General features: G+C 45.1%; 1 protein-coding gene across 3 annotated transcripts in view; it reads left to right on the top strand.

Moving 5' to 3' along the window:
• The first annotated feature begins 5,515 nt into the window (after nt 1–5,515).
• Nucleotides 5,516–25,729, top strand: part of TSC1 (TSC complex subunit 1) — a 52,118-nt gene continuing 31,904 nt past the window's right edge. For 2 of the 3 annotated variants that reach the window (XM_044926487.2, XM_025261940.3), the window contains exons 1-3: nt 5,590–5,687; nt 14,309–14,371; nt 21,380–21,564. In XM_044926487.2, coding sequence (XP_044782422.1) covers nt 21,459–21,564 — 106 coding nt within the window. In that variant the 5' untranslated portion in view covers nt 5,590–5,687; nt 14,309–14,371; nt 21,380–21,458. Of the gene's footprint in view, nt 5,688–14,308; nt 14,372–21,379; nt 21,565–25,729 lie in introns of all 3 variants that reach the window. The other variant, XM_044926486.2, reaches the window with a different exon arrangement.

The following is a 25,729-nucleotide window of genomic DNA, read 5'->3' as shown; positions in this document are numbered from 1 at the left end:
AGGGGACGACAGAGGATGAGATGGCTGGATGGCATCACTGACTCAATGGACGTGAGTTTGAGTAAACTCCGGGAGACGGTGATGGACAGGGAGGCCTGGCATGCTGTGATTCATGGGGTTGCAGAGTCGGACACGACTGAGCGACTGAACTGAACTGAAGTTAAGAAGAGAACGTATCACCATGATAGGCCTATCATACTTCACCGTTGAAGACTGTTGGCAGGAATGCGGGCATTTCTGTAGACTTCCAGTGACTGTAAACTGGGGCAGCTGTCCTAGAGAACACTCGGGTGGTGTTATCTCAAGTCTGTAAAATTTCTGGGGGTGATGGATACAGTTAGTACCTTGGCTCTGGTGATGGTACCATAGGTGTATGCCATGTTCGAAGTCATCAAGATATAACATTAACATTTTGTATATCCATTATACCTCTGTAAAGCTAATTTTTTCTCTAAAAACAACAAAAAAGAGTAAGTCCATGAATACTCTATCACCCACCAGTTTTACTCCTAGTTATGTATCCCAAAGAAGTTCTCAGCTGGATCCATTAGGGAACAGGTGCGTGCGTGTATGCTAAGTCGCTTCAGTCATGTCCAACTCTTTGAGACCCTATGGACCATAGGCCGCCAGGCTCCTCTGTCGTGGGATTCTCCAGGCAAGAATACTGGAGTAGGCTGATCCATGCCCTCCTCCAGGGGATCTTCCCAACCCAGGGACTGAACCCACACCATTTAGATCTCCAGCACTGGCAGGCAGGTTCTTTACCACTAGCTCGACCTGGGAAGCCTCAAGGGAACAGGTATGCTGAGGTTTATCACAGGTTTTTTTCTGGTGGGCTTTGGGTGTCATTCCATAGGACAAGTGAGAGTAGATTGGGGGAGATCCATATCACTGACTAACTGGCAACAGAAGCTACTGGTTGGATTTATTTAGAGCAACGTTCATGGGCTTCAAAACAGTGCAGAAGCAGATTGCCATCTATGACACAATCCATTTACATGAGTTAAAAATATATGCATACATTTGTATACATATATGTGTCCATTCTGACAGTGTTAGACAGTAAGGGGACAATGACAAGACTGGAGAGGCCAGGGCTGCGAGGGGCCCTCGGGGCTACTTTCTGAAACTTGGACTCCATCCTCCAGGAGATTGGTGACCCTCTGAAAAACATCTATTTCTGCTTTATTGACTATGCCAAAGCCTTTGACTGTGTGGATCATAATAAACTGTGGAAAATTCTGAAAGAGATGGGAATACCAGTCTCTTGAGAAACCTATATGCAGGTCAGGAAGCAACAGTTAGAACTGGACATGGAACAACAGACTGGTTCCAAATAGGAAAAGGAGTACATTAAGGCTGTATATTGTCACCCTGCTTATTTAACTTATATGCAGAGGACATCATGAGAAACGCTGGGCTGGAAGAAGCACAAGCTGGAATCAAGATTGCCAGGAGAAATATCAATAACTTCAGACACGCAGATGACACCACCCTTATGGCAGAAAGTGAAGAGGAACTAAAAAGCCTCTTGATGAAGGTGAAAGAGAGTGAAAAAGTTGGCTTAAAGCTCAACATTCAGAAAACTAAGATCATGGCATCTGGTCCCATCACTTCGTGGCAAATAGACAGGTTAACAGTGGAAACAGTGTCAGACTTTATTTTTGGGGCTACAAAATCACTGCAGATGGTGACTGCAGTCATGAAATTAAAAGACGCTTACTCCTTGGAAGGAAAGTTATGACCAACCTAGATAGCATATTGAAAAGCAGAGACATTACTTTGCCAACAAAGGTCCGTCTAGTCAAGGCTATGGTTTTTCCAGTGGTCATGTATGGATGTGAGAGTTGGACTGTGAAGAAGGCTGAGCACCAAAGAATTGATGCTTTTGAACTGTGGTGTTGGAGAAGACTCTTGAGAATCCCTTGGACTGCAAGGAGATCCAACCAGTCCATTCTAAAGATCAGTCCTGGGTGTTCATTGGAAGGACTGATGGTAAAGCTGAAACACCAATACTTTGGCCACCTCATGCGAAGAGTTGACTCATTGGAAAAGACCCTGACGCTGGGAGGGATTGGGGGCAGGAGGAGAAGGGGACGATAGATGATGAGATGGCTGGATGGCATCACCGACTCAATAGACGTGAGTCTGAGTGAACTCCGGGAGTTGGTGATGGACAGGGAGGGCTGCAGTGCTGTGATTCATGGGGCTGCAAAGAGTCGGACATGACTGAGCGGCTGAACTGAACTGAACTGAAAGCAGGGGGCTGCCATGCAGAAAGCTGAAGCAACAGGACCCCTCAAATGGATGAACCTGTGACACTAAAGGATGTAATTTTGACTAGTGGGGTCCTTCCAAAGGCCTTCAAATCTAACTGCATCTGGAAGGCCTTTTGGGAAGGACAGAAATCCAGCTGAAACTAGCATCAGCCAAAACAGTCTTCGCTTCATGGAACTCAGAAGCCCAGGGTAAAGCTGGCCTCAGGGACTTCGTAAAGGGGAGAAGTCCCTTGAGGGGAGAGCAACCAACATTTCTCTTTTCATCTCTTTCTCTGTATCTTTTCCATTTTTTGGTTAGAGCGTTCATGGAGCTTGAGGTAGCAGAGGGAGAAGGGGAGGGCCACAGCTTTATCCTAGTTCAATGACCCCAGAGAATGTATAAAGACTCAAAGAAGCACCCTGATTGGCCCAACTTGGGTCACATGTCCAACTGTGCCAATCCCTTTGGCTGGATGCTTGGGACCTGGGATTGGCCAGATGGGTCCAGCTGCCTGAGGTTGATGCTGTGGTCCCAGGACGGGGAGGGGGAGCTGCTGCCCAGGCAAATGCACAGGTGTGCCTCACACACAGCAAGTCAGTGCCACCTGCCTCCGAGGGCTCATCGCTTCTGTTCTGTCACTGAGTGTGGACAAGATGGTTGGAGAAAGCCTGGCCAGAAGCTCGTGCCCTGGAGAGGATCCAGGAAGGATACGTGGAAGATAGTGGTCTGATTAACATCTGTCTGAGCGCTGAAGAATGGATGCTTCTGAACTGTGGTGTTGGAGAAGACTCTTGAGAGTCCCTTGGACACCAAGGAGATCAAATCAGTCCATCCTTAAGGAAATCAGTCCTGGATATTCATTGGAAGGACTAATGCTGAAGCTGAAGGTCCAATGCTTTGGCCACCCGATGTGAAGAACCGACTCACTGGAAAAGACCCTGATGCTGGGAAAGATTGACGGCAGGAGGAGAAGAGGACAACAGAGGATGAGATGGTTGGATGGCATCACTGACTCGATGGACGTCAGTTTGAGCAAGCTCCGGGAGTTGCTGATGGACAGGGAGGACTTGTGTGCTGCAGTCCAAGGGGTCGAAAAGAGTCGGACATGACTTAGTGACTGAACAACAAGTCAGTGACAAAACCAACCCCTGAAAAGCAGAAAATATGGAGCCAGTCCCTGAGCAGGGGCAGGGCTGCCTCTGCCTTTCTTCCTAGCCTCCTCTCACAAGCCCCTAGCGGTCCATATTGAGAGAACTATTACCATTCTTCTTCCAGATATTGTATAAACAGTAACAGTGCAGTTATGGTCCCCTTGAGGGCCAGAAGCTGATGAGGCTCGTGTATCACTGCTCCCTTCCATGGAGGATAGCATTCCAGCAGGATGAGGTCACTGAGCCAAGGAAGAGGGGGGTGGGGAAAGGGGATTCCTGGGCTGGAGCTCTGGCGTCGTGCCCGTCCCCTGACTCCATCCCTCCTGATCCCTGGTGCATTCACAGTGTGCCCGAGTCCTTGCCACAGTGCTAACGCCAAGGCAGGAATCTGTTCCTGTGAGATGGTTTGTGGACTAGGGAAACCCGGGCACTCCCTCTTCTCTTCCAGCCCTTCCATCTCTGGGCCCCACGGTGACCATGCTGGGTGACTACACAGAAGTTAGCACCGGGTGGACTCGCTCCAGGCAGTGATTGGATGCCAGTTGAGAGTGCATTGAGAAATGCTAACAAAACTAACATTTATTGAAATAGGTTTTATGCTGGTTACATCTTAAGGTCTCATTGAATCCACCCCAAATCCCTATCCTGTAGGCATCATGATTAATATTAAAACCCCTAGGTTGCAGACAAAGAAACGAAGGCTCAGTTCATTAGCATGATAGCAGAAACCTGTGTTCACACTCTGGTCTGTTTGAGCAACAACCTCTTGGCTTCCCCAGCTGTCTCCAGGCAGGGTTAGGCTGGTGGAATTCCCAAGTCAATGCCCACCTGCCCCATAAGCCAGGATGGTGATAAAGGCTGTGCACTGCTCAAGGGCCCCCAGGAGAAGAGGGTGTGGGTGGCTAAGGGCCAGTATCCAGCATGGGCTCTGCTCACATGGACTGTGGGCCCAGAGGAAAGGCCTTTTTCTAATGCTCTTGGGGCCTCTCTAACCCTACAGGCTAACAGCAGTCCTACCTGGGACCATGCTGGGCCTCCTGGAACCCAGGCCACTCTCACAGTAGGCCCCTTAAGCCATATGCTGTCTTGCCTTGTGACCCAAATGGTTCCCATGACAAAACTTGTTATTTCCATAACTCACCCAGCGTTATGTCCAGGTGCTAGCTTCTTTTCGTTCTTTCCTTCCCAACTGCCTCTCCCATTTCTATTTCATAAAACCTACCTTTCCTTTAAGGCCTAGCTTGACGCGCACTCCTTCAGAAAGCCTTTCAGATACCTCAGACTGTGGCCTCTCTCACCCTGGTCCAGATCAGTCACAGCGCTCACCATAACCTGCGTTCGAGGACCATCATCTTGTGAGCATTTACCCTGCGTGGGTCACTGTGCTTAAACACCCTCCGTACTTTATGTCCCTGAATCCTCACTCCACTCGTGTTATTATGCCTACTGCACAGAGGAAGAAACTGAGGCTCAAAGGACTTCAAAACTTGTCCAGGTTTACACAGCTAAGAAGGGGGGGCAGGGCAAGGACTGAATGAAGGGGTTGGGCTTTGAAAGCAGCCAGCTCTGATCAGGGTGGTTTTCCCTAGATGTCGTGACCGGGTGTCTGAAACGCTAGCAATCTGAGGGGCAGAAGTCAGTGGGATTCTCCGCAAGCCCTTCGCCCACGGGGGTCCCATTGGCTCCTTGGGAAACAAGATGGAAGCTCTGCGGTCAGGCACAGGGAGACCCTCGCTTGGGGGAGTATCCCGGTGTGCGAGGCTCGGGAATGCAGGAGGCGCCCCAACCACACCCAGCTCGGCCAACTTGTTTACGCCTCTTGCACAGCCCCTCCCGCCCGGCCCGGGTCACGTGACCGCCTCCCCGCCCCTCGCTCTCTCGCGTGGCTCCTCCCCGCCGCGCCGGCCCTTCTTTTTGCCTCCTTCGGAGTCACAAGATCTCTCAGCAGCTCCCTTTCGGAATCCTTCCGCCCGTCCCCGCCTCCCCGCCCCCCCCACACCCCCTACCGAACAACTCCCCTTGGCTCTTTCTCGACCTGTTAGCACCACCAGTAATGAGCAGGACGGCCCCTTCTTTCCAAAGGGGCAGGCGGCCACGGTCAACGGTCGTCGGGTTCGAGGTCGAGGCGAGGCGCGGGTGGGGATTCTTTTTCGTGGCGGAGGCTGCAGCGGCAGTGGACATTTCACGACGGGGGGGAGGTGCTGTACGTCCAAGATGGCGGCGCCCTGTAGGCTGGAGGAACTGTGAGGTAAACAGCTGAGGGGGAGGAGACGGTGGGTGAGTACGGGGGTGTCGCCCCTTCCTTTTCGCTGGGGTCTTCTCGGGACGGTCCCGGCACCATGACCCCAGTCTGGGAAGCCCTGTGGGGCTTGGGCAAGGGGCTCACTTGCCGGGGAAGGGACCCCGGGAACGGGGGGTTCGGAGAGCTTTCCCCTCCCTCTTATTACTCGCTATCTCCGACGGGGCCTGACGGGTTTCTGGGGGAGGAGAGGCGGCCCCGGCCGGCACTTGGCCCCTCCTCGGCGGCGGAGGGGACCGCTGCACCCCCCCGGGCCGCGGTGTCGAGGGCAGGGGGTGAGGTGGGCCGCTTTGCCAGCCCCTTGCTCGGTGGGGTGACAGGTTCCCGCGGGGTGCGGAGAGCCGAGGAGAGACCCTCCGCGGGAGAGGCAGGTCTGGATTGGGGGGTGGGGGCTGGTGCCAGGGCTTGATGAGAGGGGTCAGGGGTGGGGGAGGCGGGGAATGAATGGAGTCTGCCTGTGGGCATCGGGGACCTGCCCGGACTCGGTGTCTCCGCAGAAATTTGCAGGAGCGTGTGTGCCTCGCTCCAGGTGTGCTTCTGGGTGTTTAATTGATGGTGAAAGACAGTTACCTTCCAGCCGGCAGAGGTGATTCTTAAGAGACAGCTATTTGCAGAGCCACTCCTAGACGCTCATTCATTCATTTGAGGAACTGGAGGATGAAGAACCGGCAGTCAGAGAGCCCTTTGAGAATTAAAGCCGTTTCTTTGTGTTTCCTAGTACAGAGTTTTGCTTCTGGCGTTCTGGGTTTGGAGGGGTGGGGGTGGGGGCTTTGGAGGGGGCGCGGTCCTCCTGACACCAGCAGCTTGTTGACGGAGCACGCACTGTGGAAGGGCTCCGCAGTCGTCACCTCCTTTAGCCCTCGCGACAAAGGGGAGAGGCAGCCACCAGGAATCCCTCCCATTTCTCAGACGAAGAAACTGAGGCCCAGAGAGATTAGGGTACCGTGCCCCAAGGTCACACCTCTAGGATTCTGTGAGCCAGGATTGGAACTGGAGTCTGATTCCAAGACTGTGCTCCTGTCTTTGTTTGTACTTAACATGATTCTCGTTTATCTGTTCATAGATCAGATCTGACTTGTCATTCTTTCTGATCAGGTGATTAGTTAATCAGTTGGCCGGGGTTTGTGCATAAGTGCCTGTGTGTGCGTGCTTAATTTTGAAGAGGGGGCCACTTGCTCACATACTTGAGCTTTTGTTTGGCATGGCAGTGTTGTGACTATAAACACGGTAGTCTAAATTAGGCTGGAAGGTATTTGATGTTTTCATAAAACCAGTGCGTTTACTGCAGAAAGAAGCCGTGCTAAAATCCTTGCTGGATTTTTTATAGAAAGCATAGAAATAGCACTTCACTTGACACAGCCTAAGCTGGTAAAAGTACTAAAATAGAATAATATTCTTCTGAGATACTTGGATTTATAATTTGGGGATCAACTTGGAGTCCTCTGAATTTGCACTTGTTGATGAAACAGGGCTGTAAATTTCGAGAAGCATTATAAAACCCAGCCTTGTGGGAGCCCTTGATTTACTGAGCAGCCACCTGTGATTCTTAAGTTGAACATTCCCGAGTAAACCTGGAATATGCAAATGTGGAAACTGATTTAAGGTCGTATGGGGAAATGCAAACTTTAACGGTCGTGCATCAAGCAAATGAGGCGCCTCAGAAACAGTGAAACATCCTTTGCTATGGCCCTGGGGAGCTGCAGAATCTTCCTCTAACCACCGGGTGTAAACTTAAGGGGTGTTTATAGAAGATGTAAATGGAAAATATCGTCTTACTAAAGTTAATATCTTACGCCAAACACTCTTACATCAGGTGCATGAAAGGGCAAATGATGTAAGCTTTCTCTGCTTCATGCATTTCCTGGTGTCATAGACTTTGGTATGTTCCTAAATTCCTAGTTAGAGAGATTCCTAGGCAGCTACCCACATTCTTGTTTTCAGTTGAATTGGCGTGTCTCAAATCCTGTGACTCAGTTGTACTCTGCCTGATTGGATTCTTAAGAGGGAAGACATCCCCGTCTGCGGGTGTAACATGATGCCTTCTGTTCTCATTTGTGAAGTGAAACCAAACAGTCTTGACTGGGACAGATCAAATGTATTCCTGTCTGTAGAATAATGAAATCATTGGAAATGAGAAATCTCTCAACAGTAGTGTCTTTCAAACCTTCACACACAGGTAGTTTGCATATGTTGCTGAGGACACCCTGGGTATATATTTTGGAAGAAGTTATAGGTGATTCTGATGGCACCAGAGGTTGAGGACCAGTGGCTGAAGTTATCAGTTTGGCTGTTTTTCTTTTAATTTATAATTCACTGCAGAGGCATGTCTTGAAATGGCTCCTAAGCTCTGGTGTGTGTAGTGGGGGTAAGTCAGGGGCTCTAAGGTACAGCTGACTTGATCTTCAGGCGTCTTTTCTTTTAAAGTGTGTTAAGGCGCAGGTGCCATTCTTTTCCGGGTCCTAGGGCCTTGGTGAACTAAAATTAACTTTTCCTGGAATTAATTAGGTATTCTTGACTGCAGATGAGCCACATACAGCAATACATCAACCATTTCAACCTTTTCTAAAAGTCACATAGATTTCAAGTCCTTTGGGGGTTTAGTTAAACATTCTATGTTGATCGAATCAGGTGTTAAATGGCTTTATAATAACTAAGCAAACCAGCGACTTTTAGCTTGACCTGTTGAGTTTTTATCCTTTCCTATCACATTTTAGAAAAAGATATTCCTTGTAAGTGCCTCATATTATAAATCTCTTTGAGAGATTAGTTTTATTGGTATTAGTTTTGTTTATCAATTAAGTAGCTGCAAGCATGAAAGAAAAGTGTACTCAATAGCATTGAAACCTCTAGCTTTTTGCTTTAAAAATAAATATTTATAATTGGCATATACCTAAACACTAAAATTTCCCCTCTCATTGTTTCATACAGTTTGTACATGAAAAAAACTTTTTTTTTCCATTGGTCTGAAAAAGGTTTCAGCCCATTTAAATTGGTCTAAAATTACCATCAACAATTTTAGATTATTCCTTTTCTGCTTTGCTTTTTTTAAAAAAATTTTTTTTTTATTGAAGGATAATTGCTTTACAGAATTTTGTTGTTTTCTGTCAAACTTCAACATGAATCAGCCATAGGTGTACATAAACCTGGTTTGCTTTTTAAGCCTGTAGTTCCTAAACATTAGTAATTTTATGTCTAGTGTCTGTTTTTGGGAGGGGGGAGAATGAAAAAAAAAAAACCAAAAAAACGAAAACTTTCTTGTATATAAAACATGTATAATCCCAGGACCGTGCTTATTTCTTCTTACTTCTCTTGCGTAGTACTAACTTTTTTTCTATACAGGGAAGCAGCAAAAGGTAACAACACTTTTAAAGGCTGAATGAATTCAGATTGTCATCTAATGAGTAAAGTGCCTTAAAAACCTAGTTTTGATACAAACAAGACATGGTAGTTACTGGCCTGGAGTTCACAGGTCACCTTCTAAAGGAAAGATGATGGCAGTAGAGCCCATGAAGTATCTGAGTGACAAGGGATAACTCTACTCTCCTGTTGGTGATGGAGGGCACACTGGGCCACAGTGAGAAAGAACGGATGTCATGACCTTACTGTCTGCAGTGGTTAAGACCTGTGGTGCTCTGAGTACAGAGCACATAAGCACAGCTGAGAAACATGAAGTGTATCCATTTTAAACTACAGAATGACTTTATCAATGTTTCAAATATAAGTTAGTAAGTGTTGACTTCTAAGCCTTATGTACCTAGCAGTACATTTTGTGTAGTAGTAATATTGTTATAATAAAGTTTGTATTTATTGGCACAATGCCAAACAGTGTGCTAAAGTTTTTGACATTCCTGATCCTGTTAGCTCTTCCCGAAACCTTGCAGGGACACGATAGGGAGATGAGAAAGTGGAGGCTTCAGTAACTTATTCAGTGAGTTGAGCTAGGATTTGAACCCTGTTGGTTGACTCCAGAACCCACACATTTAATCTTTCACTTGATAAATGGTCTGAACTGCTGAGCTCATAACTAGTTGAAAGGTCAGTGGTTCTTAAGATTTGGGGGGCCTCAGTTCTCCTCTGAGAGTTTGTGGGAAGCTGTGGACCAAATACCCTTTTCTATCCCATCAGCTCCAACAAAATTCACACAGGTAAGAAAATTTGAATAGGAACTTTACAGACCCAGCCTGAAGGCCAGTTGATCATTCCAAATAGTTTACTGCTCTTAAAAATTGGACTCGGGCTTTCAGAAACAAAAGCAACCCACAGATAGGAAAGGCCTAAGTCTTTTAAAGATGGACTATGTGCTGCTTGTACTATAAATCATTTTGTTAAAACTTTTATATTGAAAGGTTCTTTACACTTCACTGGGAAATCAACCTTAGGTGTCACATTAAAAGAAGTTATAAGTGGAGAACTCAGGTGTGTAACTTGCTAAATGCTTGTCAGGCTTAGCATTCAGTCCCTGTGTACCTTTATCACCTGGCAGAATTCCGTTCGGCTTTTTTCCAAGGTTTATCCACTATCTATTTTTTGTTTCCTTTTTAACCTCAAAAGTATATATATGTGTGTATATATATATATATTTTAATATTTCTTGCCTTCCCCCTCCTTCCTAGACTAGTGGTTCAGTGGAACCACTAGTCTGGAAGACCCCACTTCCAGATTCAGAGGTCTCAGACCAGGCTTAAATCCCCAAGTGATGGTGTTGCTGGTGTGAGGACCACCTTTGAGACCCACAGGTGTTAGTCCTAGACCATCAAAGCTTGTGCCCTTATTTCCTAGGAGTTTTCTATTTTAGTCCTTGAACTTGAAACCTAAAGAAAACTTACAGTTTGCTCAGATTTATTTTAAGAGAAGCTCTGTATTTTGAAACATGACACTTGGTTTATTTTCTTGGTAAATAATTTTGTTCATGCTAATAGAAACTTAAATCATAAGAAACATAGTTTATAGATGAGGTGGTGGTTGCTGTTGTTTTTAGTCACTGACTCAAGACCTACTGTTTGGAACCCTGTGGACTGTAGCCTGCCGGGCTCCTTCTGTCCATGGGATTTCCCAGGCAAGAATACTGGAGTGGGTTGCCATTTCCTTCTCCAGAGGATCTTCCTGACCCAGGAATTGAACCTGCCTCTCCTGCATTGCAGGCAGATTCTTTACCACTGAGCCACCAGGGAAGTGCCTTATATTATAGAAGACGTACACCTAACCAAAATCAGTGTCTCTCCCTGCAGACAAGATACTAGAGGATCCACCTATGAAATAGGTTATACGCTCCAGCAGATTGTCCTTTTGGGTCCCTAATGGCTAACATTCTGAATGGAGTACCTGGAGCTCCTCTGTTTATACAACCTTGAGAGGGACCACACTACTGAGACCATTTAAATCACACGTGACTGTACATGCTGCCAGGTTTTGCTCTCAGCTGTCTCACTTTCACACACTTGAGTGGTATTTCCCTCCGTGCAGAAGTATGGAGGGGAGTTGGAGCTCGTGTCTTACCTTTTTTGGATGCATTTGTGCTGAAGTCAACTTTATTCACTTGGTAGAATATTCCTGTAAGAAATCACCCAAGCCATACGGAGCCAGAGCCTGGCCTGAGCGTATAAAGGTATATTATTGACGTCTTATTACTGTCTGTGTTATCGGTGTAATATTTCTCTTCTGTTTGTGCTGTACTTGATAATGACATAGTCCATCTGTGCCTCGACCTGTGTCTGAATTGTCTTTGAACTTTCTTATATAAAAACCTCAGTATAGAAAACAAGTTACAGTGAAAAGACATCTGCCTACCTTTATTATACCTGGAGTTGTTTTTACATCATGGACAAGTTGTACAAAATTACCTTAGGCGATGTGATACATAGTTACATATTTTATGTGGATTGTGGTTCTGAAGAGTCCCAGGGGTGAGAAGGCCACAGACTTGATTTTCCAAAAGTCCGAATATTCAACTGATATTTTCAGATAAAATGCTTTCTGGAGGCATTTGGTACCTGCCACGAGTGTTTCATAAAGGTGTATGCAGCTCTTAGCTCTCTCACAGCTTGTAATGCAGATGTGCTAGCGCAGAGATGGGTGAAAAAATGTGTGCAGGTCCTGCTGATGACACCTCCGCATGGCCGGTCTAGCTGGAGCCGTGTGTGGCCCCGTGCACATAGGCCATCTCTCTGTAAACACCTGAAGAATGAAGTGAAGGTGAAATGTGAAAACAACTTGGCCTATGCTCCTCCTGCTTAATCTCAAAACACTGAAGCACGGAGCTCTCATCTTCTTGCTGGAACCTGCCCTTTATTTTTATTCAGAGAGACCTCTTAGTTTCTTGTAGAAGGGCAGTTACCGTGTTGCTTTTAGGTGAGGACACCACTGTGGGGTCAGACATCAAAGAGGAAGGGTCTAGGTCTGAGGGCATGTTTCCTTTTTAATTTGGCTTCTGACGGTAAGAACATGCATTGGCCCTGTTACACTCTGACAGGTGTTTCCATCCGAACCCCTCAGGGGCACACATTTTTGAGGAGGGTCTTCTCCATTCCTCACTTCTAAGCAGGAAGTTCACAGGTCACATGATTTTCCCTAGTAGTACCTCCATGGGGCAGGATTTAAATATAAGTGAACAAGTAAACACTTCCAAATATAAATAATGACAGGTAGCCCTTGACTCGCCAGCGCTTACTACCATTACCGTCTTTTAGCATGGTGGTAAAGACGTTACCTGTTAGTGTGGAGCATTGGACAGAAACCGTTCTCACTTTCTATGCCAGTTTCTTTATCTGTGACAGTGACCCTGGCTGGACAGGCTACGAGGTCACATCTGGTATTACATCCTAATTTTACCCTTGCCTTAGATGTTCCTTTTCAGGTAAAACATCGAACTGCGATTAATTGCAAGAGGAGTCTGCATGACTCACTGGACTCACAGCTGATTCTGACATTCTCAGGATTAGAGGCTCCAGGGTTTTGACTGCAGCCCTTCTGGTGGAGTGACTGTGGCTGGGCAAGCACTGCTGTCTGAGTGGTTGCCTTGGCCTCCTTGGAAGGCCAGCCTCTGCCCAGCTGTGCACACACACTTGGAGTATGCTGCCGAGGACTGCTCATATTAAATGCCTAGAATGTGTTCCACAAGGAAAGATAATTACCCCATCATCTGAGCATGAAGTTTTAACTGTGAGAGAGCTGCCCGACACACTAGTTCAACTTTGGCCAGGATCATATATTGAAGGGCTTGCTTCTAGGCTCTTCCATGTTGAGTGTAATTAGGCCTATATTGTGTATGAGGTTCAGCTGCCATGTCTACGTCCCACCCTGGAATGGCTACCAAAGAAGCTGGTGAACTCTTTGTTGACTCACACAGGGTATATTTGCCCACTGGGTGCCGGACGCTAAATAGGCCCTGGGTGTCTACCAGTGGACCCAACAGGAGGTCCGAGTCCCCATGGAGCTCACAGTATAATCAGGCTGTTCTAATTGTAGTTTGAAGGATCCACATTTTAAAAAGCAAACTGGAATGTATATATAATCATGTTAAACGTGGATATTTAATATAATTTAGAAAGGAGAGCAGGAGAAGAAAATAGAAAAATGCTGGCTGTTCTCAAATATTTTGTTTGTCATGCAGAGGGATTAGGTTAAGGTGGTGCTGTTTTGAAGGCTGAGTTCAGCTTTGTACATTTATTTAAGAAATATTCTGACCTCTAGTCATTCTGTCAACAAGTCCCAGACTCTGTGGCAGCTGCAGGAGATACAGTTCTGAAGACACTCCTGTCTTTCCTTGCCTGAAACTCCTGTGCTGGTGATAGGGACATGCTCAGTAACTCATTGTACTTATTTAATTGGGTCGTGGTCAGCGACACCAAGAAACACAGGCTACAGAGAGCAAGTGTTGCGCCTGACCTGGTCTGGGCGTGAGTGGAGGGAAGTGAAGGCTCTCTGAGGAAGTACTTGTTCAAGCAGAGAATTTGAGGGTGAAGACTGAGCTCGGGAGCGGGCAGAGGTCGGTGAAGTGGGGAGCACACAGGTCAGCTGAGAGAAGGTGAGGCTAGTGGGTCAGGGTCTCGGGGGCGGGGGGCTTATGGGGGACCAGGACATGCTTCGTGCCCGGCTCTGTTCTTACTCCTGGGGCACCTCGGGTAGTTACTCTGCCCCACACAGCATTAGGAGGCAGGTGCCGTGGCTCTTCTTTCCGTACAGATGACAGGATCTAAGGTTAGACGTTAGAGACATGCAGTCAGCCAGCCAGAGTTACACAGCTGCTCAGTGGTGGAGCCTGGGTTTTTTCTACTCTGAGCTCTAATTCTAGAGCCTGTCCTGCCCATGCATTTACTGCCCACTCATTTATAGCTCTAATAAAGACAGTTAGCAAAAGGTAGACTTGACAAGTTCAGCGCAATAGAAAGAATTTCCCGCAGCCAGCTGTTCAGAAATGTAGATGGGGAGAGGCCCGTGCACCCAGTGATTCCGAGTGTTCATTCCAGCGGAAACCAGGTGGCCACCTGTCAGGGATGGGGCGGAGTGGGAAGCTGGTGAACCCCGACCCCCCTCTGACGGCGTCCGGGATCTTACTGCAGCGTGAGATGGTGATTTACAGATATGTGTTTTTTCTCTCCAGTGACCATGAAAGACACCAGGTTGACAGCACAGAATACTGAAGTACCAATTGTCCCCAGAACAGGTAAGGTGTAAACTCAGTGCAGCGGCTGTGGGGAAGGGAGGGGAGAATCATTTATCTTGTCTGTGGTTGCACTGGTGCGAAGAGGTTTCTTTGCATTCAGGGTGTAATGTTGATGATTTTAGCTGTTTGCCAGTAACTGGACCTTCTGTGCCGTGAAGTAATTAGTCAAATTACCGGTAATTTATTAACGGCTTATTCAGTGCCAGGCATGGTGTTAAGTGCATTCTATGGTTATTTATTTTCCTCTTCACAGCCATACCTTTGGTGTGTCTTCATTTTGCAGATAAGGAATTGGGCTCTGAAATGTTATGTAATTTTCCTAAGGTTGTATAGCTGGTACTTACAACTCAAATCAGTTCTGTCTAACAGCAAAATTTGGTTTTAACCACTAAATAAAATTGAATCCTGAGTGTTTTGAGCAAGCCATTTAACTAGCACAGAGGTTCTCAACCCTGGCTGTGCCTTAAAAACCCACATGGGTCTATGAAAACAAACCAGTTGTCCTGTCTGGACCCTGCCCCATAACCTGCTCTGGAGTGAGGCCTGGGCTTCAGGATTTCATAGCCTCTTCAGGTTATTCTAGTGTATGAACTAGGCTGAGGACCCCTGAGCTAATGAGTTAGCATTTACATCTTAACGTGGCTTTATCTATTACTTGTCTTAATTAGTTTTCTGGGGATGAGATGTATGCTATCGTGGTTTCTAAGAGCTGGAGGATATCCTTCCTAAATACAGGGATCTGGCATGTTTGTGGCTAGGAGTGTAGCCTGAGTGGTCCCTGAGCAAGATTTTGAGTTTGAGTTTGGAGGCAGGAGTGCGCAGCGCTGCAGCTTTCTGTCTGCAGGAAGGGCATAAGGACGATGGGAAGGCATTTTGTCCGCTATCTTTGTACACAGACAGCTAGTGGGATTCATCTGATGCCTCCCTGGTTGCCCTTTGCTGTATTGTCACTGTCTGTCTCATCTTACCTCATAAGAATTACGAAATAAGGTTTTTTTGCCTTAAAGCTTGCTGTCTGTTCACAGATAGGGTCTTAATACAGATTGTAGACTCAAAAGAAGGTGGAAGAAGCATTATTCCCTCACGAGTACGGAAGACTTTCTGAGTTTGACTTTTCATTTTCAAAACAAAATTTTTTTTAAATTTTTATTTATTAATTATTTTTGGCTATACTGAATCTTCATGGCTGGACGGGCTTTCTCTAGTTGTGGCGAGCGGGGACGTCTCGTTGCGGCGGCTTCTCTTGTTGGGGAGCACAGACTCTAGAGTGCATGGGCTTCAGTAGTTGTGGCCCATGGGTTCAGCTGCCCCGTGGCCTGTGGAATCTTCTGGACCAGGGGTCAAACCTGGGTCCCCTGCACTGGCAGGTGGATTCTTAACCTTGGGCTGGTGGTCCAAGGAAGTCCCATTTTCAAGCGTTTAATGGGTACTTCACCCTGTCAGTTGTTGGAAGGCCACTGAATATGTATTTGAACCCAGTGTCAGATGGTCCTGTTCATATCCTCGAGGCCCAAGCTGAATGTCACACATCAGAAATCTCAGATTGTATTAAATATTTTTCAATATTGCACTTGTTTTATGTTTCAGTAGTCATATTGTTAAGGTTTGAAATTTTAACATAGGAAAAGTACTTGGTCAGCACCGTCAGCTGCTGGATTGCTCCTGTGTTAGCACGTGTGTGATACTAGAAAGATGTTCCTCTTCAGCTGCCACTTTTAGTCCCATCACTAACCTTTGTGGACAAAGCAGAATGAAATTCAGGAGAGTTTCTGGTAAATTATTTTTTAGAAGGAACCTGTATTTGGGATTCATAACTTGGTCAAGCCTCAAGGATCCTTCACCTTAAAACCACCTTAACAGTTATTGACAACCTATGTCAGTCATCTTGAAAAGCTTTTTGTTTAAATTTTTAGCCCCCATAGACACAAAATACAAGACAAAAACTACAAGAAATTGTCTTCCTATAACGGTTTTGTAAAATCTGTTTTGAAATTTTTGATTAGTGAGTATAAAATGTATTTGAGTATTTCATTTTTTTCTTAACATTGTTTTTTTCATATTCTTCATGTTTGACTTGAAGATGATTTATCGTGGATATTGTTGACTGTGGTTTGGGTTTTTTTTTCATGTTTTAAAATTTAGGTAACAAGCTGGCATTTTATTTTTAATTCACCTTCACAAGACGTGTGGTGTTCCCAAATTTGACTTTTTCTTGAAAGACTACAAATTAGGATTACAAATTAAATGAAGTTATTAAATGATTATTTTTTATAATAAATGTAAAACAGTTCTGTAAAGGTTAGAATTATACACTTTAATTTCTGTTGTGTAGCCAAGTATTGTTAAAAGTTTTATAAACATTTGGCTCAAAGAATAATTACTGTTATTTGTAAAGCTATCTAGTGAACCTACCTTCTTGATACTGGAAAGCTATCTAGTGAACCTACATTCTTGATACTTGATACTGATACTGATTTAACTGTTTGAAATTCCTTAATTGTTTTCTAACATAAAAACCACATTAACTGAAGCTTTTATTTTTAATAATAATGAATAAATATTGTATTGATGGAATTTCAACTTATAAAACACAAAGCTTAGATGTTGCATCTAGAATGATTTCCCTTTGTTCCGATATTAACGGTAATCCTAACGCATGCCTGTCCACATTACAGACATTGTGTGGATTACATATGATGGTAACATTAACATATCCTTGCTGGTCACATGTACACAGTCAGGGATCCCAGAAATGCTGCTAAAGTGGGCGATTCACCGTTCAACTTTCAGTCCTACAGACCAAGGCCACAGCCAGATTTGGGCCAAAAATAGAAACTAAAACCGAACTTTGGTAAATCCCTGTTTTCTATGCTTGTTGAGACCATGCTAAGTGTTCTGTTTGATCAAATCTGGTTACCAGTGTAGAGGTTAAGTTTGGTTTATTCAGAAGCAGTGACTTGGAACCCCCTGTTGCTTTGGATTAGGTGGTCTGGGGGCCTGTCCAAGATGGTCACATTTTGAGCAGAGAGTTGAAACCAAAAGCAGCACGAGGATCTGGGAGACGAGCGCCCCAAGGACGGAGGCAGCAGCAAGGCCTGGGCGGGGCGCTGTGTCCCTGAGCTTCAGAAACCGAGACTAGAGCTGGATGGTGGGGTGCGGTGATGCAGGCCGGGGGGAGTGGGGCGCCTGGCAGCTGCAGGGGAGCTAACTCTTGTGAGCTTCGTGGGGAGCCGCCGGGTGATTTTACATGGGAGCAGTGGAGTCTGATTTCCCTGTTTCAGAGTGTCTTGGTGGTGGTGTTGGGGAGAGGAGTGATGGAGACTGCTGGTCCCTCGTCTTTCAGGGGACACGATGGGGGCTCGGACTGTGGTGAAGCAGAAGGGGAAGTCAGTGGGCTTGCCAGAGGATTAGACGTGAGTGTTGAAGAGTCAAGGATGTCACCTGGACGTTGGCTGTAGACTGATGGTTGTGCCTATTACTGAGGTCCAGGAGACTGGCAGAGGGACAGGTTTTGGGGTGGGGAGTGGGTGTTGAAAGTCATGACTCCCTAATATAAACAGCATCATTGATAGCACTGTACTGTGCCGTGTGGCCCCCGATGGTAGTCTTAAACTAAACAAAATGTTGCTCTGGTGTGTAGAATACAGAACTGTATGAACTCAGATACTGAACGCTCAGCTTCTCCTGTCTCCTATGCTTGGTTACTTCCAGAACGGAAGCAAGACTTGCATGGTGAAAGCGGACGCCTGATGAACCTGTGGTGCTAACCTCTCAGTGACTTTTCCTTTGTCTCCTCTAGGCTGTAAAGTGTGTGTAACATGTGCAGCTCACCCACTCCCACCGCATCCAGCTGGAGCTGGTCCCTTCTCTCCCTTGTGTACTCCCTGAACCATGTCCATTTCCTGCTCATGTATGTCTAGTTCCTCATGGCACACGCTATGTCTTTCTTCCCTACTTAGCACCCTGCACTTAACCAAATATCTGAGTAAGTTTAAAAAAGAGAGATTCCGGTCATGGAACTAATACCAAAGGCTTATGATTGAACTCCCGAGAGGGCTTTTAGAATGTCAAAAATCCTTGAACTTGAGGCACTTGAATGAAAAATCCCACAAAAAACCCATGATTTATATTTTTCCTGGGGATAAGAAAAATACAATTGAAAGGTAGAATTTTAGAACTGAGGAGACAAGCAACAAAAGCTTATTGCCAAAAAAATGTACGAGTGTATTTTAGACTAAAACATTATTTTTGCTTTCTATAAAGCACTTGGAAAGAGTAGCCTCCAGAAACCAGACTTTATATCTAAATTACAACCTGAAAAACAAGTGAGGTGGTCCGTAACGGTCAGCCCTGAGTACCGCCGAGTTGACGGGATGGGTGCCATCTTTGTTTGGTTGCTTTGCTCCGGGCTGCCTGCATTTGCAGGAGCAGCTCCGACACGACTGTCTTCTGAGCGCACAGAAGACACACTCAGGAGCCTCACTAGCCTGAGACAAGGCAAGTATCCGCTTTACTGGCACAAAACCAAACTTAGGGGCAAAACACCTTTAAGAATCATTTGTGAGTTACCCAAAGTAGAAGTGAATGTGGGGATCAGCTAGATAAATGTGCTGTTAAAGTCATTTTGAAAGTGGTAACCCAAAGATTCTCACCAGTATTCGTAATGGTGACATGTGAGTACCACTCAGCGAGTGCTTATTTGTGCCAGGTACTGTGCTTAGGTTACCTCATTTAATCCTTTCGATGAACAATAAACCCTGACAGGTTGGTATTACCTTCACTTGTAAATTTAGTATAATCCAACTTACAATAAGACGAAATTTGTTTCTGTTTTCAGCTTTCAAGTTTTACAGTGAAACCTTACTGGTTATGGTCTCACATTTCTGAGTCCTTTGAAATTACTACCTTTATGATTTATCTATCGGATTTATACTTATGTAAATATAAACTTGTATTATATTTGTATCATACAGCATGCTTTCTATATCGAGATTTGCTATCAAAAATTCATTTATATGTTTTAATTGATCTTTCTGGCTAATGAATTTCTGATTCACCAAGAGAAAAATCAGTGAATATCACCAGGTTGTAATTAAACAAGAGCATAGATAATAATAAGTTAATGCTCACTAGTTTCAGGGAGTCATTGCTACTTTAAATTTGGCATTCTAGTAGGAGGAGCTTAACTCTTCATTAGCAGAGTATTTTCTTAGTGTGGTGTTTCTCAAGTGGAGCTTATTAACCCTTATTCTGGAGTGCTTATTAAAATGAAGATTCCTGAGTCCACAATTCAGTTCCAAAATGGGCCCAGAAAGTTAGATCTCAGGTGATTTTAATACACACTGAAGCCTGAGAACTGTCCTTTTTTAAGTATGTATCTTTATTTATGGATTAATATATAATTGGCCGTGCTGGGTCTTAGTTGCAGCATGCAGGATCTTTAGTTGTGGCGTGTGGTGTCTGGTTCCCTGACGAGTGATTAAACCTGGGCCCCCTGCACTGGGAGCAGAGTCTTAGTCACTGGACCGCCAGTTCCAGAACTGTCGCTTTAGCTTACTCAAAGACAAGCAAATGCAAATTAAGAGTGTATTTTAACGTGGCTGCAAGTGACATATATGGTTGTTGGTCTGAGAGCTGAGCCATCTAAGTTCTGCTTTACTGTGGGGCCTTGGCAGAGTTGTTTATCCTTTTTGAATATCTATACTCTGATTTGTAAAATAAAGATACTATCTGCCTGCCTTACAGTCACTGTGATGATCACAACCACGAGTTTAATGTCATGTGTACAGACTTAGGGCTTTGAGTGAAGTGCATTTGGGGTCAAATTTCAGTTCTCCCCGGTTTTGCCTCCTGCTAGCTTTGTGGAGAAGGCAGTGGCACCCCACTCCAGTACTCTTGCCTGGAAAATCCCATGGACGGAGGAACCTGCAGTCCATGGGGTCGCTAAGATTCAGATACGACTGAGCGTCTTCACTTTCACTTTTCACTTTCATTCATTGGAGAAGGAAATGGCAACCCACTCCAGGGTTCTTGCCTGGAGAATCCCAGGGACGGGGGAGCCTGGTGGGCTGCTGTCTGTGGGGTTGCACAGAGTCGGACACGACTGAAGCGACTTAGCAGCAGCAGCGGCTTTGTGACACTAAGCAAATAGCTTGATCTCTGCTCCTCTCCCTGTAAAACGGGGGATAAAAGAACCAGTCATACTGTAGTTATATATGGAGTATATTTGATGATGTTTGTGAAGGGTTTGCAGAGCCTAAGAAATGGTAGCTGTTTTTACAAATATAGCTTTAAAAACCATAGTGGGGAGAAATGAATGGTTGTAAGTGTGTCTAGTGACATGTGGACAGTGAGCTGTTTTTTTGTATAAAGTGGCTGCTCCACTGCCATGAAGGACTGAGTATTTGAAGGTGCAGGGTTTACCCTGATGCCCCTGTTCATTCACACCCACTTCGCTGTAACCAGCAGCATTGGAGTGTGGGATCAGTGTCTGGAATGAGGGGCATAAACTGAAAACAGAGGAACCATCCTGGGTTGAAATCAGGTTTCGAACTCATACACTTGTGACCTAACAGGCCATACTGTCTTCTAGACACTGTTGGGGTTATCAGGAAGATAGCATTCTTTCAGTTCTTCTGAAAATAGTTCATCTACTCTTTGATTTGAAATGATTGTTTTGAAGTGATTTGAAGCTTAAACCCAAGGTAGAATCAGCAGTAATTAATAAAACTAATAAAACTTCGATTTAGTCCTGTTACTAAGTTGCTGGGATGATTCCAACTGGTGTCTTTTTTTTTTTTAAATAATTAGGTTTCTCTTTGTTGCATTGCCTAGAACTCCTCTTCATAAATTTGTTAAGAACACTGTTATTTACACAGCTTAGCTTCTTTGATCAACAGTGTTGCGGACAAACACCGCTTTGAATACATGCTCGGGTTGTCTGGCAGGTAGGTTTTTGTGGGGAAAAACGGGACCGTTTTATCACAGCGTTCCTCTTCTATTTTTCAGGCTGGTAGTGGCATCAATGAAGAACCTTCAAAGTCTTTAATGCACGTCCTGAACCAGCAGAGCACATTCGTGTCAGATAATGGCCCAGCAAGCCAATATTGGGGAGCTCCTCTCCATGCTGGACTCCCCTCTGCTGAGTGTGCGTGACGACGTAACAGCTGTCTTTAAAGAGAATCTCAATTCTGGTAAGCCAGATCCTACCCTGGTTAGCTACTTCATCTTCTAAAGAGAGTCTTTAAAACCAGCAGGAGAAAGCATACACAGGTGGATTCATTCTGTATGTGTGTGAAGCTCTTGGTGATGGAACTATTCACAGGCTGTGCACTATACATGTGCTCAGTTGCTTAGTTGTATCCAGCTCTTTGCAACCCTGTGGACTGTAGCCTGCCAGAACTCCTCTGTCCATGGAGTTTCCCAGGCAAGAATACTGGAGTGGGTTGCCATTTGCTACTCCAGGGGATCTTTCTGACCCAGGGATCGAGCTCGCATCTCCTGCATTGGAAGGCAGATTTTTACCACAGAGCCACCTGGGAATCCCTTCACATAAACTCACAAACATAGAAGTAAGAATCCCATAAGGAGCCCCGTGTGCCCAGCCTTTACTGTTTCGGTGAACCCCCTGACTCCCCCCCGCATAGGTATTTTAAAACAAATCCCAGACACATCGTTTCATCTGTAAATCATATGCCATTTTTAATATGAAACATACGTGCGTGCGTGCTCAGTTGTGTCTGACTCTGGACCCCATGGACTGTAGCCCACTGGGCTCTTCTGTCCATGGAATTTTTCTAGACAGGAATACTGGAGTGGGTTGTCATTTCTTCCTCCAGGGGATCTTCCTGACCCAGGGATTGAACCTGTGTACCCTGTGTCTCCTGCGTTGGCAGGCAGACTCTTTACCACTGAGCCACCTAGAACCTCTTTTTAATCGTAGAAATATAAGTTTAAACAGCACCCTTTTTTTGCTTACCAGATTGGCAGAAATCAAATATTGGACATATAAATGTGTTTTGTTAGCAGGAGAATGAATACATGGGAGTTTACCCCTTTTGGAATATCTGTCATTAATTAAAAGCACATGTCATTTGGTCCACTTACAAGAATCCATATTTCATTCACTTGAATGAAATGTAACAGAAACTTGGAAAAACCAAAGTATCCTTTAGGAGGTGGATGACCGAATTAACAGTAGAGCCATGAGGAGAGCGAGGAGCTCGGTGCAGAGAAGGAAGCAGGTCATCGGTGCTGTTGTGGATGGTGTGGTGACAGCAGGAGGAAGGGACACCCTCTCACAACCCCTTGTTGAGTGGAAAAGACACATGTGCACATAGACTGTGGCTGTGTGGATGTGGGGGCTGCGTGTGGGCGATTCTACCAGGATGCAAAGTTTTGAGAGGACATGCACCAAATCCAAGAATGTCTGTCTCTGCAGCGGCTTTGAGGCCAGCGGTGAGGATAACCGTCACTTGTGTTTTATTCACTCTCATAGAATCTGAGTTGTCAACAATAGGCGTGAATTATTTTTGTCACTAGAACAGTTTTAAAAAGGAGACAGTATTTCATGTGCTCTTAAGGCTACTTTTCACAGTTTGTTGTGATCCACAAAGTCAAAGACTTTAATGTAGTCAGTGAAGCAGTAGATGTTTTTCTGGAATTCTGTTGCTTTTTTTTATGATCCAGTGGATGTTGGCAATTTGGTCTCTGGTTCCTTTGCCTTTTCCAAATCCAGCTGAACATCAGGGAGTTCTCGGTTTGCGTAGTGTGGAAGCCTGGCTTGGAGGATTTTGAGCGTTACTAACGTGTACTGCTGCTGCTAAGTCACTTCAGTCATGACTGACTCTGTGCAACCCCATAGATGGCGGCCCACCAGGCTCCCCTGTCCCTGGGATTGTCCAGGCAAGAACACTGGAGTGGGTTGCCATTTCCTTCTCCAATGTACGAAAGTAAAAGTGAAGTCGCTCAGTCGTGTCCGACTCTTAGCGATCCCATGGACTGCAGCCTAGCAGGCTCCTCCGTCCATGGGATTCTCCAGGCAAGAGTACTGGAGTGGGATGCCATTGCCTTCTCCATACTAACGTGTGAGATGCATGCAATTGTGTGGTAGTTCGAACATTCTTTGGCATTCCCTTTCTTTGAGATTGAAAGGAAAACTGACCTTTTCCAGTCCTGTGGCCACTGCTGAGTTTTCCAAATTTGCTGGCATATTGAGTGCAGCACTTTCACAGCATCATTTTTTAGGATTTGAAATAGCTGGAGTTCCATCACCTCCACTAGCTTCGTTTGTATTGATGCTTCCTAAGGCCCACTTGACTCCACACCTCCAGGATGTCTGGTTCTAAGTGAGTGATGACACCATTATCGGGGTCATTAAGATCTTTTCTATATAGTTCTTCTGTGTATTCCTGCCACCTCTTCTTAATATCTTCTGCTTCTGTTAGGTCCATACTGTTTCTGTCCTTTATTGTGCCCATCTTTGCATGAAATGTTCCCTTGGTATCTCTAATTTTCTTGAAGAGATCTCTAGTCTTTCCCATTCTATTGTTTTCCTCTATTTCTTTGCATTGATCACTGAGGAAGGCTTTCTTATCCCTCCTTGCTATTCTTTGGAACTCTGCATTCAAATGGGTATATCTATCCCTTTCTCTTTTGCTTTTCACTTCTTTTCATAGCTATTTGGAAGGCCTCCTGAGACAACCATTTTGCCTTTTTGCATTTCTTCTTCTTGGAGTTTGTTTTGATCACTGCCTCCTTTACAGTGTTACGAACCTCCGTCCATAATTCTTCAGGCACTCTATCAGATCTAATCTCTTAAATCTATTTCTCATTTCCACTGTATAATCATAAGGGATTTGATTTAGGTCATACCTGAATGGTCTAGTGGTTTTCCCTACTTTCTTCCATTTAAGTCTGAATTTTGCAATAAGGCGTTTATGATCTGAGCCACAGTCAGCTCCCAGTCTTGTTTTTGCTGACTGTATAGAGCTTCTCCATCTTTGGCTGCAAAGAATACAATCAGTCTGATTTTGGTGTTGGCCATCTGGTGACGTTTATGTGTAGAGTTGTCTCTTGGGTTGTTGGAAGAGGGTGTTTGCTGTGACCAGTTTGTTCTCTTGTCAAAACTCTGTTCGCCTTTGCCCTGCTTCATTTTGTACTCCAATGCCAAACGTGCCTGTTACTCCTGGTATCTCTTGACTTTCTGCTTTTGCGTTCCAGTCCCCTATCATGAAAAGGACATCTTTTTTGGGTGTTAGTTCTAGAAGGTCTTGTAGGTCTTCATAGAACCGTTCAACTTCAGCTTTGGCATTGGTGGTTGGGATGTAGACTTGAATTACTGTGATGTTGAGTGGTTTACCTTGGAAACGAACAGAGATCATTCTGTCATTTTTGAAACTGCATCCAAATACTGCATTTTGGACTCTTGTTGACTGTGATGGTTACTCCATTTCTTCTAAGGGATTCTTGCCCACAGTAGTAGATACAATGGTCATTTGAATTAAATTCACCCATTCTGGTCCATTTTAGTTCACTGATTCCCATCACTTCATGGCAAATAGGTGGGGAAACATTGGAAACAATGACAGACTTTATTTTCTTAGGCTCCAGAATCACTGCAGATGGTGACTGCAGCCATGAAATTAAAAGACCCTTGCTCTTTGGAAGAAAAGCTATGACAAACCTACACAGCATATTGAAAAGCAAAGACATTACCAGCAAATGTCCGTCTAGTCAAAGCTATGATTTTTCCAGTAGTCATGTATGGGTGTGAGAGTTGGACCATAAAGAAAGCTGAGCACTGAAGAATTGATGCTTTTGAACTGTAGTGCTGGAGGAGACTCTTGAGAGTCCCTTGGACTTCAAGATGATTAAACCAGTCAATCCTAAAGAAAATCAGTCCTGAATATTGATTGGAAGGACTGATGCTGAAGCTGAAGTTCAAGACTTTGGCCACTTAATGTGAAGAATTGGAAAGACCTTGATGCTGGGAAAGATTGAAGGCAGGAGGAGAAGGGGACGACAGGATGAGATGGTTGGATGGCATCACCAATTCAATGGACATGAGTTTGAGCAAGCTCAGGGTGTTGGTGATGGACAGGGAAGCCTGGCATGCTGCAGTCCATGGGGTCGCAATGAGTCAGACATGACTGAGCAACTGAACTGAACTATGGCTACTTAAGCATATAAACTTGATATTATCCTGTTGTTAAACCTAAATTCATTTTAGAAAACAGAAATACAACCCTTCATGTAACTTTGGGTAGTGTACAAAGAAACATTCTGTGGATTTTGTTACTGGCAACTATTAACATTTGAGGTAAGTTTAGAATGTTAGAGGAAATAACTATTATAAAC

Source organism: Bubalus bubalis, chromosome 12 (assembly GCF_019923935.1).
Source record: "Bubalus bubalis isolate 160015118507 breed Murrah chromosome 12, NDDB_SH_1, whole genome shotgun sequence".
Classification (NCBI taxonomy): Eukaryota; Metazoa; Chordata; class Mammalia; order Artiodactyla; family Bovidae; genus Bubalus; species Bubalus bubalis.
This window is presented reverse-complemented; position numbering and strand designations above follow the sequence as displayed.